General features: G+C 36.5%; 2 protein-coding genes across 7 annotated transcripts in view; both read left to right on the top strand.

Moving 5' to 3' along the window:
• Positions 1-3,150: 3,150 nt before the first annotated feature.
• Positions 3,151-9,838, top strand: TM4SF18 (transmembrane 4 L six family member 18). 5 transcript variants are annotated; one of them, XM_035334421.1, is made up of 5 exons: positions 3,152-3,608; positions 5,494-5,583; positions 6,253-6,395; positions 8,333-8,558; positions 8,936-9,771. In XM_035334421.1, the coding sequence occupies exons 1-5, from the start codon at positions 3,432-3,434 to the stop codon at positions 8,981-8,983; spliced, it is 684 nt and encodes a 227-aa protein (XP_035190312.1). In that variant the 5' UTR covers positions 3,152-3,431; the 3' UTR covers positions 8,984-9,771. The 5 variants fall into 5 exon arrangements, with proteins under 5 accessions (XP_035190311.1, XP_035190312.1, XP_035190313.1 ...); XM_035334422.1 differs by lacking the exon at positions 8,936-9,771 and adding an exon at positions 9,778-9,838 and having other exon boundaries at positions 3,153-3,608; XM_035334423.1 differs by having other exon boundaries at positions 3,153-3,608; positions 8,333-8,513.
• Positions 9,839-15,762: 5,924 nt separating this feature from the next.
• CP (ceruloplasmin) overlaps positions 15,763-16,558 on the top strand; it is an 18,725-nt gene continuing 17,929 nt past the window's right edge. Inside the window, exon 1 of one of the 2 annotated variants that reach the window (XM_035334408.1) lies at positions 15,763-15,999. In XM_035334408.1, the coding sequence (XP_035190299.1) occupies positions 15,845-15,999 (155 nt within the window). In that variant the 5' untranslated portion in view covers positions 15,763-15,844. The remainder of the gene's footprint in view (positions 16,000-16,558) is intronic. The other variant, XM_035334409.1, reaches the window with a different exon arrangement.

Raw genomic sequence — 16,558 nt, forward strand, 5'->3', positions numbered from 1 at the left:
AGCCTTGGTCAGCAGGTCCCCAAGCATGGCAGCATTCTGAAAGTATACTGCAAATTCAGGGCAGCAGTGACAGATTAATCTGACATAATAGACTTCTCCTGTAAGCAGCCTGGAGGCAGTATTTTCAAAGATTCTGTGCAAGACCTTCTGAAGTTTAGCTTGCAGCATATTGCAGTGAATGTTTTACCATAAGGTAAAGTAAATCTGAATGATATGCTGCCAACAGCATTTCTGGCAGGGTCATTGTGCTACTGGCAATGGCATCTTTCAAAGGAAAAAATGTGACATGCCATTTGTTTCAACAAAATGAGGCTGGTTATCACTAGTGCTCAAATTTGGAATTTAACAGTTACTGTCTTCTTTGAAAATAGTCAAGTTAATTTCTGTTTGCAGGAAAAAGAATTTTCCACAGGCGTCAGTGCATACTTAGTACTACTTTTAACTAAGAGGGCAGCCTTTAAAGCAACCCAAAACTCGAGGAGTTTCTCAGGCTAGAACGAAGTCCTCCCATCCAACTCTGTCCTGTACAAAATACATCTCTGAAAAAAAAAAAAAAAAAAAAAAAAAATCAATAGAAATCAACTGTGAAAATCTGAAGTTGCACACATGGTTCCACAGCAGCAAAAGAACTCCCAGATTGGAAGAATTTGTATTTAGAAACTCAGGATAAGTACTTCTTGCAATACCTTTTTTTTAAAAAAGTACATAGAATTAGTTGAGGGCACTCTTTAGTACTTCTTGTTGTACTTATCCCTGTCTTGCCCTACTATGGGAATGAGGAGAACACTTGCACTCATGCACACACAAACTATTCCTTGTTGCTGTGAGCTATGATGTCTTTGTATGTGAAAAAAACTGTGAAAGAGGATCTGCATAGGGTGTGGAGAGAGGGGGAGAAGGAAGAGGAAAAAAAGGTCTTGATGGAATAAGGTATAATTCCCACAAAATTTCAAAGATTTTTGCCTTTACACTTTCATAATTGTTATTTGTCTTTCTGATTTGTGTAACTAATTAGAGCTGAAACAAGATTAGGAATTCCAATGGGAAGAATTATTAGGCTAGAGTTCAGAATTAAAACTATAGCTCAGATCCATGTAACATGAAAGCACAGCACTACTACTCACTCTTTATGTTGTTATTAAAAAATAAAAAATAAAAAAAAAATAAAAAAAGTTGGATTCCTTCAAGGTCTAATGGATAAGGCAGAGTCTGGGGAGTTTTATCAGTTACAATGGGGAGAAGCAGTTGTTTTATGTTAGGTTCATTTTAGTTAGCAGAGAAGTCATTCATCCAAAGTAAACAAAGGTTTTCGGTAATGGACTCAGCATCAGCTCATGGATATTGACAGCAAGAGGAATCCAGTTCTTGCAACACTTAGTAAGATGTTTGAGAAACTAATTACCATGCTTGCTTAATACTTGGTATAAAATTGTGGTGTCCTGTTCTAGTGGTATAGCTTGCCAGCAACAAAACATATCATGGTTTGTCATTTTTATTATTTTGCAGAGCTCAGTTCAAATATGGGATAAGTCATGCCATTTGTTGGTATGCTGCAAAATGAATACTGTCTCAGGTGTCATTTTCTATGTTTCTTCTCATTAGAACATATTTCTGTAGGAAGTAGTAGCAACTTTATTTATAAACTAACCTGCTTAGTAGTAATTTTGGCCTTTGCTCTTAGAAAAAAAGATTTTGGCCTATTCAATGATCTATGTGTTTTGTAATATAAATCAGTCCTGGGATGTGATATGCCTGCTGTTAATTCAACTATTTTCTCTGATCTGTAAGGAGAAGTGTTGATGCCACGCATGTGTGTCTGCCAGGTGAGGTTTATCACTGGTTTCAGCTATAGGGAGGCCTGAAAACATGCCCACAGCAATCAAGGAGTAAAACAGAAAATATGGGAAGATCCTCACAATAAAGTCTGAGGACTTCAAAGTGAAACCTCTTAGAAAAAGAAGGGGGAGAGGAAAATGAGGAAAGGGAGAGATACTGCAGATAATGAATAGAAGAAAAAAAAATTGTTTGTTTGCATGAGTAACACCATGCCCATATCCTTGGGTGACCTTATTCAAAGTAGTAGGAAGGAATTAGTTACAACATGCAACCCAAACAGCTTTTAAGAGATCATGAGAGAAGCCTGACATGTGTAGGGCCTAAAACAGCTCATGGGGAAACAGAAGGAAAATATGTCATGACATCATTGCTTTTAAAATCAGCCTTTTCAGTTTTGATAGATCCCCAACAACTTTGTTCTCTGACCTTGACATTCCTATTGAGTAAACCCTAAGTTTGACCTTGAATTAATTTTCTGATGACTTAACAGGGCAAGCAAAGAAGGTCTGGGTCATGCTTCAAGGATTCCTATAAGTCTGGCTCCATTGTACTGGAAAGGATGCTTAGTTGCTTAGAGCTATCAGAAGGATGACATGAAAATGTGGAAAGTGCCTGGGATTTGCTTTTCACAGTGCAAACTCACAAGCACTTTTCAAAAAGCAGCCAGGCCTTTTGTCACGTACAAGAAATCACATGTATTTAGGTCAGATCTGTAGCCATATGTACTCAAGTATAAGCACAGAATAGAAGAACTAGAAAAGCGCAATTTATCTCACAAAAAAAAAAAAAAAAAAAAAAAAAAAAAAAGCTGAAAAGAACAATTAATAACGTGAATATAGCTCTGTCTGGCAATTTCTAGCCAGTCTTTTCTGGGCTTCTGTGCTCCCTGTAACATGACCAAGAATCGGGTTGGTGTTTTTGAGAGGATGCCTGATATCAACAGCCAGTGCTGGGTTACACTGAAGTGCTTCAGTGAAGTTGAAAAGAGTTGAAGAACCTTTTTGCTTCTTTTAGATTGTGTTGCTACAATTTTCCAATAGCAATAGCTATTGCCCTTAGGAAAATATCCTCCAAGATTTATTATTTGGTATCTCTGTGTAGATTGAGACAATGTGTAGCCTTTCTCTGCAGAGGCTTGACATATTCATCAAACAGCCCCCTACACCATTTAAGGTGGGAAAAAATGTGCTGTAGTACAGCTGAGCAATCTGACTCATGTTACAGAATAGCTGCACAGTAATCCATGTTCTCAGGAGGAGTGTGTTTCTAAGCAGTCACTAGGAAACGAGATCTTTGATGTTCCTTCCTGAGTCTAACTTCTAGACATAGTTCATTAGGAAGATCACTAAGGCGGATCTTTGAGAAAGGAAACTGGTACTTAAAGACATACGCTGAAAAAGTTTAGACAGCAATATCTGTCTATTGTTCTGCTAACAGTTAAGCACTTCTCTAGCACTGGAGTTATACCCATCACCAGGTCCTTGTGAATATGAAATGACTGAGTCAAACTAAGGAGGTCCAGAACGCTTTTCATAATTAAAACCTTGTAACATTTTGTTAGCTTAGAAGAGCAAAACTTTTAACATTCTTGAGAAATGGCTTTAGAGGCATGTGGAAGTTGTCTGAGTTGTCTGCTGATACCTCTTGCACTTTGGAGTATTGTTGTTAATGTCCTATTATACTTCCCTAATGGGAATGCTTCATATGCCACCAGTTTCCAGCTTCCCAACTATGTGTGGTATTTCGAAGGGATCTGTTTCTCAGGTGTGATGGTAAGTGTTGATTTTATGGATTTTTTTAATGAATTGCAATTCAGCTGCAAATAATCTTGGGTTACTGGGCAGCAAAGGAATTGTGTCTTTAAAGGGAAAATGGATTTCATTGTCAAATACTGCAGGCAGAAAAAATTGATCAAACTGAAGAAATTATGACTATATTGAATGACATGCTACATATGCTATTTAATTTCATGTGTGTGATTTTTCAAGGCTTTTTTTTTTTTTTTTTTTTTTTCTGCTTGCTTTTTGTTTATATGTAATTTACACTTAAATTATTGAGTCAGGCACTATTTTGATATAATCCTCTACGGACTTTGAATTAAAGCTCTTTTAGCAAGATGAAGCAAAAGAAAAATCAAATCAAAAAAAAAAAAAAAAAAAAAAAAAAAAAAAGCCTGTGATGACTTTTCAGATGTTTCTAAGAGCTGTATACAGTCCAGTATTTAGAAGACTGATTACAGTTCACAGTACATCAAGTTTCACTGTTGATAGGCTAAATACAGAAGATAGTCTCATTGGGTCTGGTGTAGTTGGATTTTCTCCATTATATTTGTAATGTGGTCATCTTCAGTAATAAATTAACACAGAGTGCCTACTACTCGTGCTGTTCGCTATGTTCATAAAGAACTGTAGCCTCAGGACCAGAAAGTAGTAATGTGATAAAAGTTTGTTCACACAATCAGTATTTTAAAGAGCTAATGTGCATGAATAAGGTGGTTTTATGAAGCTGCTGAACTGGGAGAGGTATTTAAACATGAGGTATTCATTTGAAAGTATGTATTCTTCCCAAAGAAGAAGGAAAAATATTTTTTTTCACTATAGGGAAAAAAACAAACAAACAAACAAAAAACTACCAGGGAAAGAATTTGAATGCAAAAGGATAGTTGAAAATTTAGCAAAAGGTTAACTGCAAAAGCTACTTTCACATCTTGAAATATTTTTAGCTTCAGGATCATTACCAGTTTATTAATAGAGTATATATTTTCCTGTTACAAACAGGGCAGCAACATGTGCGAAGATAGTGTTGTGCTTTAATCAGCTAGATTTTTGTTTTGCTAGAGCTCATCCCAATGATAAAAAGTCTAATGTCAGCAAAACTTCTGGTGACTCGTGGCATTTTATGTAGTTCCAAACAATGGGTTACTTAAAACGCTGCTGTGGTTGATACCATTACATTTCTGAGTTAACTCTTAGCTCTTTCTTTTTGTGCTTTTCTCCTAACTTCCAGCCCTCACGAGTGACAAATCTGGGGCCATCACCTTTGTTTTTCCAAACTGTTTAAGAAACACTTCTTTTTCATATTTATCCATTCAAACCAGTGCCTTTCTGAGTAGCAACTTGTGGTTCTGGTGTCCAAATCTTATTTATTGTTTTTCTAGTATCAGGTTTAAATAATCAGGTTAAATATTCTGAGAAAAACAGTATGTGTACTTTACAAAGAAAGAAAAATAAATTCCAGCTGAATCAAACTTAGGCTTGTACTACTGACTTCTAGCATAGCTGTGTTGGTAAGGGAAGCGATATCCTGATCCACGTAACTGTCAGGAAAAAGCTGTTGAACTGATGTGGCTAGATCAATGAGATATCCTTCCTTTCATTGTTATCAAATCTTTCATTTGTGAGCCTGTTTTTTTTTTTGTTGTTTGTTTGTTTCAGTTTCACTAGTATAGCTGTGTCCATGCTAGTAACACTTCACTGGGATGGGAGACACTGTATTCTTAAATCTAGTAAACACAGACCAGGTCTGTGGTGCTTTCCTAGTGCAGATTTAAAATCTCAGCAGCGCATAACAGATACAGTTCTCATCTTGATGAGGGGAGAGAGAATTTGGCTCAATATATCTGCAGTCATTTCACTCACGTATAATGTGCCCTTACAGATCCTTCTCTTGGCAGTAATTCTCATAGCTCTGGAGTGTAGTGTGTTCAGTCAGTGCTGCCAGAGTGAGAGCTGTAATAAAACCTACAGGGTGAGTCTCTCTTTTATTTTTTGTGTATCTATTCAACTTTCATTCTTGGTATCTTCCTGTTCCTGTGTTTCCTGTACATCCTTCTTAGCTCTCTTCTGCTCTAGTTCCATTTTATTTCACAGAGAAGGATTCTAAGTCAGGTTGAGAGGTCACAGAATGTGCAGCTGATCCCGTTGATGAATATGCAGGATGGAAATAAAACAAACAAAAATCCTTTTAAAATAAAATAAAAACATAAAATGCAGTAGAATTTTAATTGAAAGCTCCTTCTAAATAGTTTCATCCCCTTGCTTGTAATATTTGGATTTTTTTTTTTTCTAGTAACATGTCAATATACACTGTCTGGGATGCAAATATGTTTAATACAGGCATGTGTTTCTCTAGCATTCTGAGGTACAATTTTGCAAAAACATTGCAAAAACACAAGTTTCAAAAAGATCCCCAAACAAAATTTAACTGAGAGTTGTAAAACTGTAACAAATTCTGCCTTAATCTTTCTTCTGCATATGAATGTTTACTGTTCATTATTTGGTATTTTTCTCTCTGAATTTTGAAGAGTGGGGCAACCACATGTGAAATTCAACCTCAAGGAATCAGCTGGTCAGGGAGAATGAATGTATGTTCTGTGGAGACTGCCCTTATAGTAATGTTTTTCTCTCTTTACTTTAGAGTTTTATTTCAATTGTGTTAGCCCTGCTTGGAGTTTCTTTCTCTGGATACAGTTGCATCATTTTTACCTTGGGGTTGATCCAAGGCCCATTCTGCAATTCATCAAACGGATGGGACTACATCTTCAAAAATACTGTTGGAGGGTAAGAAACATCAGTGTTAACTCCTGGAAGAAACTGTTCATCAAAAAAATAGCCAGACAAATTCTCTCAGAACCTTACATAAAATGGCACAATCTCTTGAACACAAGACCTATATTGTAAGAGTGCAGTTTTTCAGCTTGTTCAGTGAGCACCAGAACCTTCAGAGAAAGGTATTTGCTTCCTTATAACAAAAGCTTAAATGTAAGAATCTTTGTACTGATCAAACCTGGAGGTCCACCTAGCCAAGCATTTTTTATCTGGTGATGGTCACAACCATGTGTAGTAAAGAATGTAAGATTAGATTCAGTGTAGACGGATACTTCCTCGATATTGTCTCGAATTCCTCAAGTTCTTGGTTCAAACACTATAGATGGAATTTTTATGTTTAATAACTTAGTAGGTTTCTCTTTAACTCCAATACACTCAAAAGTCTGCAGTTTGATCATTGGAAAGTTTTGCAGAGAGTTGCTATGTCTCAAAAAAAAAAAAAAAAAAAAAAAAACTGAGAAAGGTAGACAAAGTGTTGTCGGTGTCCCAGACTCCTAGAAGCATGAAAGGTTTTATTCAAATGTGTACTGTGGGGATGATTCCACACGATTTTACAATCTCCCTTTAAAAGATTAAGGTTGTATAGGACTTGAATTTTTCGTCATATTTGCCAGGTTCTTCCAGCTGCATATGAATGCACTGAGGATTAAAAAAAAAAAAAAAAAAAAAAAAAAAATCACTGAGCAAGTGATTCTAACAAAGCTTCTTGCAATTAAACCCCAGGCTATTGCATGTCTCACAGTTAAAAGGGCACAGCTAGCACATGTAAATCATGCACATACAGGATGCTCAAAGTGTGGCTCTAAAACAACAGGAAATTGCATGTGGTGACACTTACAAGGTTGCATGCACTGATCAGCATGATGTAATTTGGGTGTTCAGCTGGACTTAACTTAGAGCTAAAATTAAATTAATAAAAGGAAAGTCACGGAATCATAGAAACATAGAAACACAACGTTGGAAAGGACCTACAAGAGCATCTAATCCAACTGTCCTCCTGTCACCAATACTACCCACTAAGCTATTATAGAATCACAGAATCATAGAATATCCCAAGTTGGAAGGGGTAAGGATCATTGAGTCCAACTCCTGGCACCACACAGGTCTACCCAAAATTTTAGATCATGTGACTAAGTGCACAGTCCAAATGCTTCTTGAACTCTGACAGGCTTGGTGCTGTGACTACTTCCCTGGGGAGCCTATTCCAGTGTGCAACTACCCTCTCGGTGAAGAACCTCCTCCTGACATCTAGCCTAAACCTCCCCTGCCTCAGCTTGACACCATTCCCACGGGTCCTATCACTGGTGATTAAGAATCGATTGGTGCCTGCCCCTCCACTCCCCCTCGTGAGGAAGCTGTAGACCATGATGAGGTCTCCCCTCAGCCTCCTCTTCTCCAGGCTGAACAGGCCCAATGACCTCAGCTGCTTCTCCTCCATCTTCCCCTCTAGGCCCTTCACCATCTTCATCGCCCTCCTCTGGACACTCTCCAACAGTTTTACATCCTTTTTGTACTGTGGTGCCCAGAAGTGCACACAATGCTCAAGGTGAGGCCGCACCAGTGCAGAGCAGAGCAGGACAATCACTTCCCTTGACTGACATCTGCCATTGGAAAAACAAAAATGTAGTGTCTTTCTAAGCACTTGGGTGTCTAACAGAGAAATTAATGAAACAGGTGTATGCAGGGTACATAAATCTCTATTCAGCTGTGTTTGGTAAACCTGTCCAGGATTTACACTGGTGTAATGAAAGACCAGAGTCTGGCTCCTAAAGCTTAAGCATATAAAGTCAGGTATGGGTTTTCTATATAGTAAAGATAAAATAATGTGTATTTAAATATAATTACATACATAATATTTAATTTGCTTCACATTGCTGTTTCTCTAATAGGTACCTCACAGATTACTCTGTTTGGTCTCAGTGCACTGAACCTGTTAATGCAGTGGAATGGAACATCATTTTACTCTCTATTCTGATAGCTCTTAGTGGATTGCAGCTGATCATCTGTTTTCTCAAAGTGGCTGCTGAGTTGAAACGGACACTCTGTGGGACCTACTCTGTTTTTGTTCAGGTAACAAAAGACCTGAGGTTGTCTTCTTTCTTCAGCACCTACAAGGTCAGTTTAGCTTCAGCAATTTCTCTCAGTAGAGGACCTACTCTTCTAGTTAATGCATTCTCTGTCCCACTGCATATTTATGAGCAGATAATATGTACTGACGGTAAATCTGCTGTGTCCTTGTGGTATACAGGGATGACTGACTGCTCTCTCTAACCTTTGAGGCTGGGATTAAAAAACAAAAACAAACAAAAAAAAATGTGGCTGAGAATTTTACTCCCATGTCAGCAGAGGCTTCTGAGTATCTTTCTTCTAGCATTCAATGTAAAGTCATTCTTATGAATGTATGGATTTCACAGCAAGGAGAAGAAGATGCAAGAGGTAGTAAGTAGCACTTACTACATTCCAGGCATCTGTTTTTACTATATTTTCACTAGGTTATTGAAATTATAACTGAGAGGGCTCTGCTTTGGCACAAGCATTAGTTCAAATTCCAGGGTTCAAGTGACTGACACACGCCAGTTTTAAGTGATGTGTTCTACTGGCATTCACTTTCCCTGACTTTGGAGGTAAGGTGAAATGAGACATGCTTACTTCTCCCTGTCCATCTGCACTAAAATGAAAGAGCCTTCAGGATTTTTATGTAGCTAACAGTATCAGTGTTGACAGAACATTCAAGAAAGATTTCTGGGTCAAGGAAAGCAACAAAGCCCTAAAAGCATGTATGTGCACCCACATACACACATATATATGCACACCTGCACACACACACACACACACACACACCTGACACCACACATAGTAGGGGTATCCTTAACATGTAAGCTTTCTTGCAAATGCTTTAGGAAGCAGTGTGGGGAGGCCAGGCCAGGTAGGATGTCAGTGCCTACACAGTGCAAGCATCCTTGAACAGTGCTGAGCAGCATGTTCAGGGAAGCTGTGAGTGCCATGGAGGGCCTTGGGCAAGCAGACAAGGAAGCGTTGCCTGTAGGACTTGACTATAACAGCAGCCTATAATGAGGTCAAGGCCTGATGCAGTTTCTCTCAAAAACATGTTTCTTGCCAGAGAAAGACAGATCATTAACCTGAGAACCAACCTAGCTTTCAGTGAAGTCAAAAGGAATGTCTTCCCGTGGGAGCAGAGCAGGGTCACCTCTTGTGCCCTGAGTGCATGTTGAATTTAGGTTGGATGTGGATATTTAAGAGTCAAACAACTTCTATATTGAGTTGAAAAAAGCAAGCCTTTCACTTCATTCCTTTTTTGTTTGTTTGTTTTCAGGCTGGGATTCTCTGAAGTTGGCAAGGAAATCTTCATTGCTTCTCCCACACGTTCACCAAAACAAAACAAAACAAAACAAAACAAAACAAAACAAAACAAAAAAAAAAAAAAAAAAAAGAGAGAGAGAGAGAGAGAAATGGTTTCCCCAGCATTTAAGATGGCAGATTTGGTTGCTGCAAAGACAAGTGAAATCTTTGTCTTCAATCTTTCTTTTCAGAATGTCTGTATTGTGGAGGAAGGTATTTGAACTGTTTGATGGCTAAATGCTGGACGTCTATATTTTCCTAAAGAAAAGCTGTTTTCTAACCTGTCCAGTTGTCCATGGCTATGACTTTTTACTTTTTACCTTCCAGCTTGTTTAGACAATAGGGAGGTTTGAATACCATTAAACTGCTTTTGCCGTAAGCCTGCCTTTTTTTTTTTTTTTTTTTTTTTTTTTTTTTTTTTAATAAACTGCTGTAAAACTACTTTTATAGTCTCCTGTCTCTGTTTAGAACATGTGAGTATTTGTTGTTACAATATTTTACAATATAATTCTACCTTGAGAATTAGTTTACTGGATGAAGCCATGGTTTCTAAATGTTTAAGTTGGTTACAGACAGACCAGACCATAATGGTCATGAAAGGCAGTAGCCTTATCCTACTCTGTCCTAGAAGTTTATTAACTGCACAAATCAATCACTGAAAAAAATTTAGCAAGTCTTGCTGAGGTAAGGCTTTTAGAAAGACATCCAGGCCTGATTTAAAGATTAGATAGACCACACTGAAGTCATATATGCTAATTAGTATGGCTTAATAGGTGCACTGGGCCTCTTCTTTTCTACCTGGAGGGAGATTTTTTTTTTTTTTTTTTTGAGGGGGTGAGGGAGGGGAGGGAGTCAAGCATTATGGAAATTGAGGGAATATAGGAAGGTACCCTGCACTGGGAGCACCCAGTGCTAATTTATTAGTACTCTGGTGAATTTCCATGAGTACTCCTCATGGAAGTTCAGGGATTCACAATAAAGTGGACTTATGGTTCATCTGCAGCTGCATGGGCAACATTTGATCTTGCACTCTATCTTCAGGAGAGTGAAAACACAGAAGGCAAAAGACATGCTTCAGACTAGCAGTAATGCATGTAACCTTGTTACATCAGAACAAATGGAACTCAAGCATATGAAAATTGAATATTAAATCTGCACTGTTAGAAGTGTAAGCCATACTATAAGCAACAGTTCTGGATTTAAAAAAAAAAAAAAAAAAAAAAAAGGAAAAAAAATAGAACATTTAGGAAAATTTTAGAATTTAGAATAGAACATTTAGAACAATTTAGGAAAAAAAAAAATAGAACATTTAAGTAATTTAAGTAATTTAATTCTGTTTCAAGATAACTTTGAGATTTTGCCTTGATGTTTCTCTGACATATTTTGAAAAGCTGATTCCTTCCTGTAGGATTTGAATAACTCAACTAAACTTAATTGTTTAGTTTCTATTAAGTTGAATGAAGTAATAAAGAAATTACTGATGGTTAAGAATGGATCTAGTCTTTTGGGTGACAATTCAAGGTGTCATGGATATTCAGAGACAAATGATAAAAAGGCATGATGACAAAATAGGGACCCTGGAACTACGAGTGTTTTTTTCCCTAAGTTTAAATATATGTCATATTATAAAACCACTTAAATGATAATCCCACATTCTTATGGATTTATGGATATTGCTTGAGGACAGACAGCAAACAAATAAACAAAAACTTAACAATCAATTCCTACCAAATATCTTGGAAAATCTCGCTGAGTTCATGCTTATAAACCATGGAGCTGCTTATTTTGTGAAGGGTTGAAAAAAGATTTTGGTTATTTGGATAAAAACTAGTATGTGTGGGGTATACATTCAGAGCAGAAAAACACTAAAATTGCAAAATGTTCCTAAGGTGAAGAGCTCCGTTTCACTGAGGAAACCAAATAAATTAACTGTTCTGTTCAGTCTCCATCTCAGTCATTTATTTTTAGGCAAACAGCATCTATTGAGGTAGATTTTAATATGCTAGATAAGAGCAACGAAATACCTGAAAGTTACACCTGGAAACACTTAACCCTTTTTCTTGCTCCTGTATCTGTCCTCTCTACTTTCCAATGATATCTGTCTCTGATAATGAAAAATATTGAGTGCAGCTGACAGAAGACACAAAGAACAGTATCTGGTTTCACAGCTTTTTCCATAGTAATCTTATTATTGGCTTTACCTAATCACTGACAAGGCTCAGTTGTCTTTACTTCATATTGTGATTGTGTCATATGAACCTACATTTCTGCTCTAACACAGGCTTGTGTCTCCTATTTTAGTGGAATAAATCAAAATAAAAGATTTGTAATTTAGTTTTCATTGAACATACTGAATCTGCAGCCCTCTTTGTCCATAATCCAGATATTGGCATCTTCATCACCCTGGCCAAGACTATACCGTAACTTGACAACACAGCTTTTAAATGGGCAGTTTATTCATTTGAAATTGATGGTGTGAGTACCGAAGGCTAATAGTTTTGTTGTTGTTGTTGTTATTGTTTGTGATTTTTTTTTAAGGGTTAAGGCAGAATTAAATTTGATCTACTTAGTCAAATCAGTCAAACCTGATTCAGTTCTAAATATGGTGTCACTAACAAGTAATGCCTATTAGCTAAAAGCAAACAAACAAAAAACCTACAGGATTCCTGTAAGGAATATTAACTGATTTGAAATCCAGACATACTTGACAGTTTTGATGGTGATGTTTGAGACAACATAGCTGTCTTGCTTTCCATCTGCAGAATACAGACTTCACCCCAACCACAGAAGGAGGAAGTGAGCCACAGAGCCAGGATAAAGATCACACCACACTGGCAGATAGGTAACCCTTCTTTTGAAGGTTTCATGTGCTATCTGCTCAAATCTACAGCTAAAATACTTCATGGTGCACCTGGAAGTAAGCTGCGGATCTTAATTTCTAAATGTCTGTTAGTGAGGAGGTAATGCTGAAACATAGAGGTAGGAATGGCATCATTATTCATTACAGTCCATACATTTTGCCAGAATATTAAGATGCTGTGTCTGGAGTAGGAATATCATTTGTTTAATCCATTGCAACTGGAAATAGTTCTAGAGACTCATTTTTGACCACAAATAATTGTGAGCAAACATTTGCAGTAAAAGACAGTGGAGTGCATTCACCTTTGCATTTTGGGGAGTAGTATTCCTCATGTAGGTAAAAAGTGAGTCTCACTGAAGTATGATTTGCTAATGCACCTCCCTATTCTTCAGATGTTGGATGGCATCTTTAATCCACATTGGAAAAGACTAGATGGCAGAGGAAAAATGAAGATCCACCAAACTTTGAAGGGTATTTACCTGCAAAGGTTTTAAAAGTCAGAATAGCAGCACGATTAGAGCACTAAACACATCACTTTATTAGGGAAATATCATGAAATTGTGAAGTTTCAGTTCAGTCTTCCTGTGAGCCTTCATTCAGACTTCTTTTCAGAAAATTCCCCCCTTTTTTTTTCTTCAGAATATTAATTTTTTGGATTTCCATTTTTAGAAAATTTTTGAAGTAAAAAATCAATTTTATATTTTTCAATGCAATTTTGAGGACTTTGCGAACAGTCATAAGTTTTCAACACCTTTAGTATGAAAAATGAGGTATTGTGGTTTAAAACAAGATAATATTCATGACAGCAAACTGTAACTTTGTTAATTAAGCAAGTAAGATAGGTACTCAGTCTTTTTAGGCCCTGTCTACCAGAGGAGAGAGGCTTCTGTTCTTCAAATACTCTCTGAAGATACTAATGCAGACACAGGAAACTGTCACATTTATTTATTTATTTATTTATGAGATTCTTAGGAGAATGATGATAGGCGTATGCGCAGACACGTTCATATATTAAATGTTCAGGTAAGGCTTGATAAAAAGGTGTAATTGAAAAATTGTGCATGTCAAAACTTTCTGTTTTGTCTTTTAATAAAAGCAACATGCATTTCTTTTGCAAATCAAGAAACAGTAATTCACAGTTGTCAAGGGACTAAGGCAAAGAAATGTTCTTACTTTTTACCCTCAAGTAAATAAGAGGATATCAAGGATACTGATTCTATGCTTTTTCTCCTCCTCTGTTCAATGGTAATTTGAACACATATAAACCAAATAGTCCAGTTATTCATGCGTATGTATTAGCTGAGTATTAAGAAATGACTTTGAATTTCAGTAGTATAAGAGGATGTAAATATTTTATTTAATTTTTTTTAACCTCAGTTAATTTACAAATGAGGCATACACAACCTCAATAAAACAATCTTTCCACTGAACACTGACTTTCTTCTGTGGCAAAAGAAAGAAAAAAAAAATCCTTAGAGAAGTTTTTCTGAGCATGTGATGTCAATCTGGGAAACTCATAAATTTCATCATAGATTCAGTCATATTTTAAAAACTTGGCTTTGGTTCAAGTCTTTTGGACAGAAACAGAATTAGTAATTTAATGCAGGTATTTAGAAAGTTTCAAAAGGTGATATTATGAACTTTGATTTTCTGACAGCAACTGAAGTTTTGTGTATGAATTATGATTACAATTGGTAATCTATCTGTATACCACAATCATAGTAAATAAAGTTTAGTTTTGTATGTTGTTAAAGGAAACCTGTTCCACTTTAGTTATGTTCTGAATCTTCTATCTTCTGGATAGAAGTCTTTTATCCAAAATAATCATATTTTTTCTGAGCATTAAGAAAATAGCTTCAAAGAATATTGTAGTTATTACAGATATTTTAAGCTTATAATCTTGAATGAGTGTACTTAGAGTGCAAAAAAAGAAAGCCCAAGTGACTGACAATTGTTTTTTTAATAGAAGTTTTTACAATTTGCAAGTGTACAGTTGGCCTGGTATTCTTAAAGCTTCAGACATAACCATAATATAATGGATGTATGCTTGAAAAAATGCAATTTCAAATTTCAGTTAGGTGCTTTTTAAAAGTCCTAGGTTTAAGGTCCAATTTTGTTGCTTTTGTTCAATTAAACTAGCTGATACAAAAATGTGCAGAATTTGAATAAAACAGAAGTATATAGCCTTCTGCACTGAGTAGTTAGTTTAAATAATGGTAACAGTTAAGATTATCTTGAGCTTTGAATACTTACTATGCTTTTAATCATTGAAGAATGTGTCTTATCCTGCTCATTGACAGGGCAGGAGAAGGATAACATAGAAAGTTCATTCTGCGGAATTTCTGAGCCTCATTTCCATTTGAGTACTACTGAAATTGCTTGGGAATGAAAAGTAAACATTCTTCCCCCTCCCCCACCCCCCAGCTCCAATCCTTGAAGACCAGTCCTTGAAATTCTGGAAGACCATTTTATCTCTAGCTATATTTTCCTTTCTTTGTGCTAAAAGTATATTTACAAGGGAACTGTGGTGGGTTAGGAGAGCTTATCCAAGTATGCATCAGTATGCAAATGCTGCCGTGATAGCAGTAACCTCAGTCCTCCTTCTCACCAGTTTAGTGAATGCTGTACAAAGGGAAAACAAAGAGATCTGGAGATTCAGAAAGAACAAGCTTAACAGGCAACAGAAAGTCTGCATTTGAAGGGCCTGCCCTGCTTTTAGTTATGTCAACAAGGAGCAGACACTCCAGGCAGCTGTTGTCATTTAGAGCTTTTAACAATGCACTTAAAAAGTTGCATTCTTCAGACAGACTTAACAGAAAATAGTTTTGGAGTAGTATACAAGCTATAGAGACAGTGATAAAGACAAGGAATAATGTAATTAAACTTAGTTTTCATCTATTCAGCTGCAAGATTTACAATCTGATAACAGTCTAAGCAGCAATTTGTGTTACATTAGGTTGGCAGAAACTGAAAAAATTCCTTTGAAGATTACGTGAACTAACGAGGTTACCAGAATGTTTTGTTTACTCTTCACACAGAGAGACATTGTGCAACTTTTTATTGTATTCACCAAAGCAAAGGGGGAGAGTAAGAAGGGTGGGAGGTGGGAAAGACAGAACATATAAAGGGAAATTGCATGTGCCCATCATTTCATATTTTTCACAAGGTTCATGAATGAAAAATGAAGCTATTCTTCCTAAATTTCATACTGTTTTCCTGCTGTTGCCAAACTGAAGCAGTGACCAGGGAGTACTACATTGGGATTGTAGAGACAACATGGAACTATGCACCTGGCAATAGAAATATCATCTCTGGACAGCTTTTTGCAGAAGAAGAGTAAGTAATACAGTTTATGTTGATCAAGTTTTATTTTACAGCACTGCCTGCTTTGGATACTAGGACAAAGTTCTTTTGTGAATCCATTGAAATTAAATGTTTACTAAGTAAGTAGAGACAAGGAAATGGCTATAAATGTCTAATGATGTTTACTTTGAATTAGCAAAGTATCAGTGTTGATGGTAAGGCTTTTTTCTTTTATGCTTTTAAACTCAGAAGTTTGGCACATTTAAAACTTTCCTATTGGGCACAAGTTTCCTTCTTAGTTGTTCATTGTTGGCAATGGCCATTTTCTCATGTTGGAGGTGCAGCAGCATAGATAAGTTGTTTCTTGTGAGGCAAGGAAGGTCCATGAGAAAGAGAAACAGAGGGTAAGTATGGTGAAGAGGAGGGAAACACCTGGAAGACATGTATAATCAATAAAGAAAACTCAGATATAAAAGGCAACAAAGAAAATTTTGAGATAGAAAAAAAATGTTTTTTTTTTTTTTCTAATTTTTTCAGTGCCTTTAAAATGAAGTAGGACTGTACTAAAATAAAAACAATGAAGAAATAGATC

The sequence above is a fragment of the Oxyura jamaicensis genome, chromosome 9, assembly GCF_011077185.1.
Source record: "Oxyura jamaicensis isolate SHBP4307 breed ruddy duck chromosome 9, BPBGC_Ojam_1.0, whole genome shotgun sequence".
In the NCBI taxonomy this organism is placed as follows: domain Eukaryota; kingdom Metazoa; phylum Chordata; class Aves; order Anseriformes; family Anatidae; genus Oxyura; species Oxyura jamaicensis.

Bases quoted from the DNA above. Each gene is read 5' to 3' on its own strand.
- TM4SF18 (XM_035334420.1), top strand. From the start codon at position 3,432: ATGGCTTTAGAGGCATGTGGAAGTTGTCTGAGTTGTCTGCTGATACCT. The intron at 3,609-5,493 runs GTAAGTGTTGAT...GTGCCCTTACAG, and splicing joins TCTGTTTCTCAGGTGTGATG to ATCCTTCTCTTGGCAGTAAT. The intron at 5,584-6,252 runs GTGAGTCTCTCT...TCTTTACTTTAG, and splicing joins GCTGTAATAAAACCTACAGG to AGTTTTATTTCAATTGTGTT.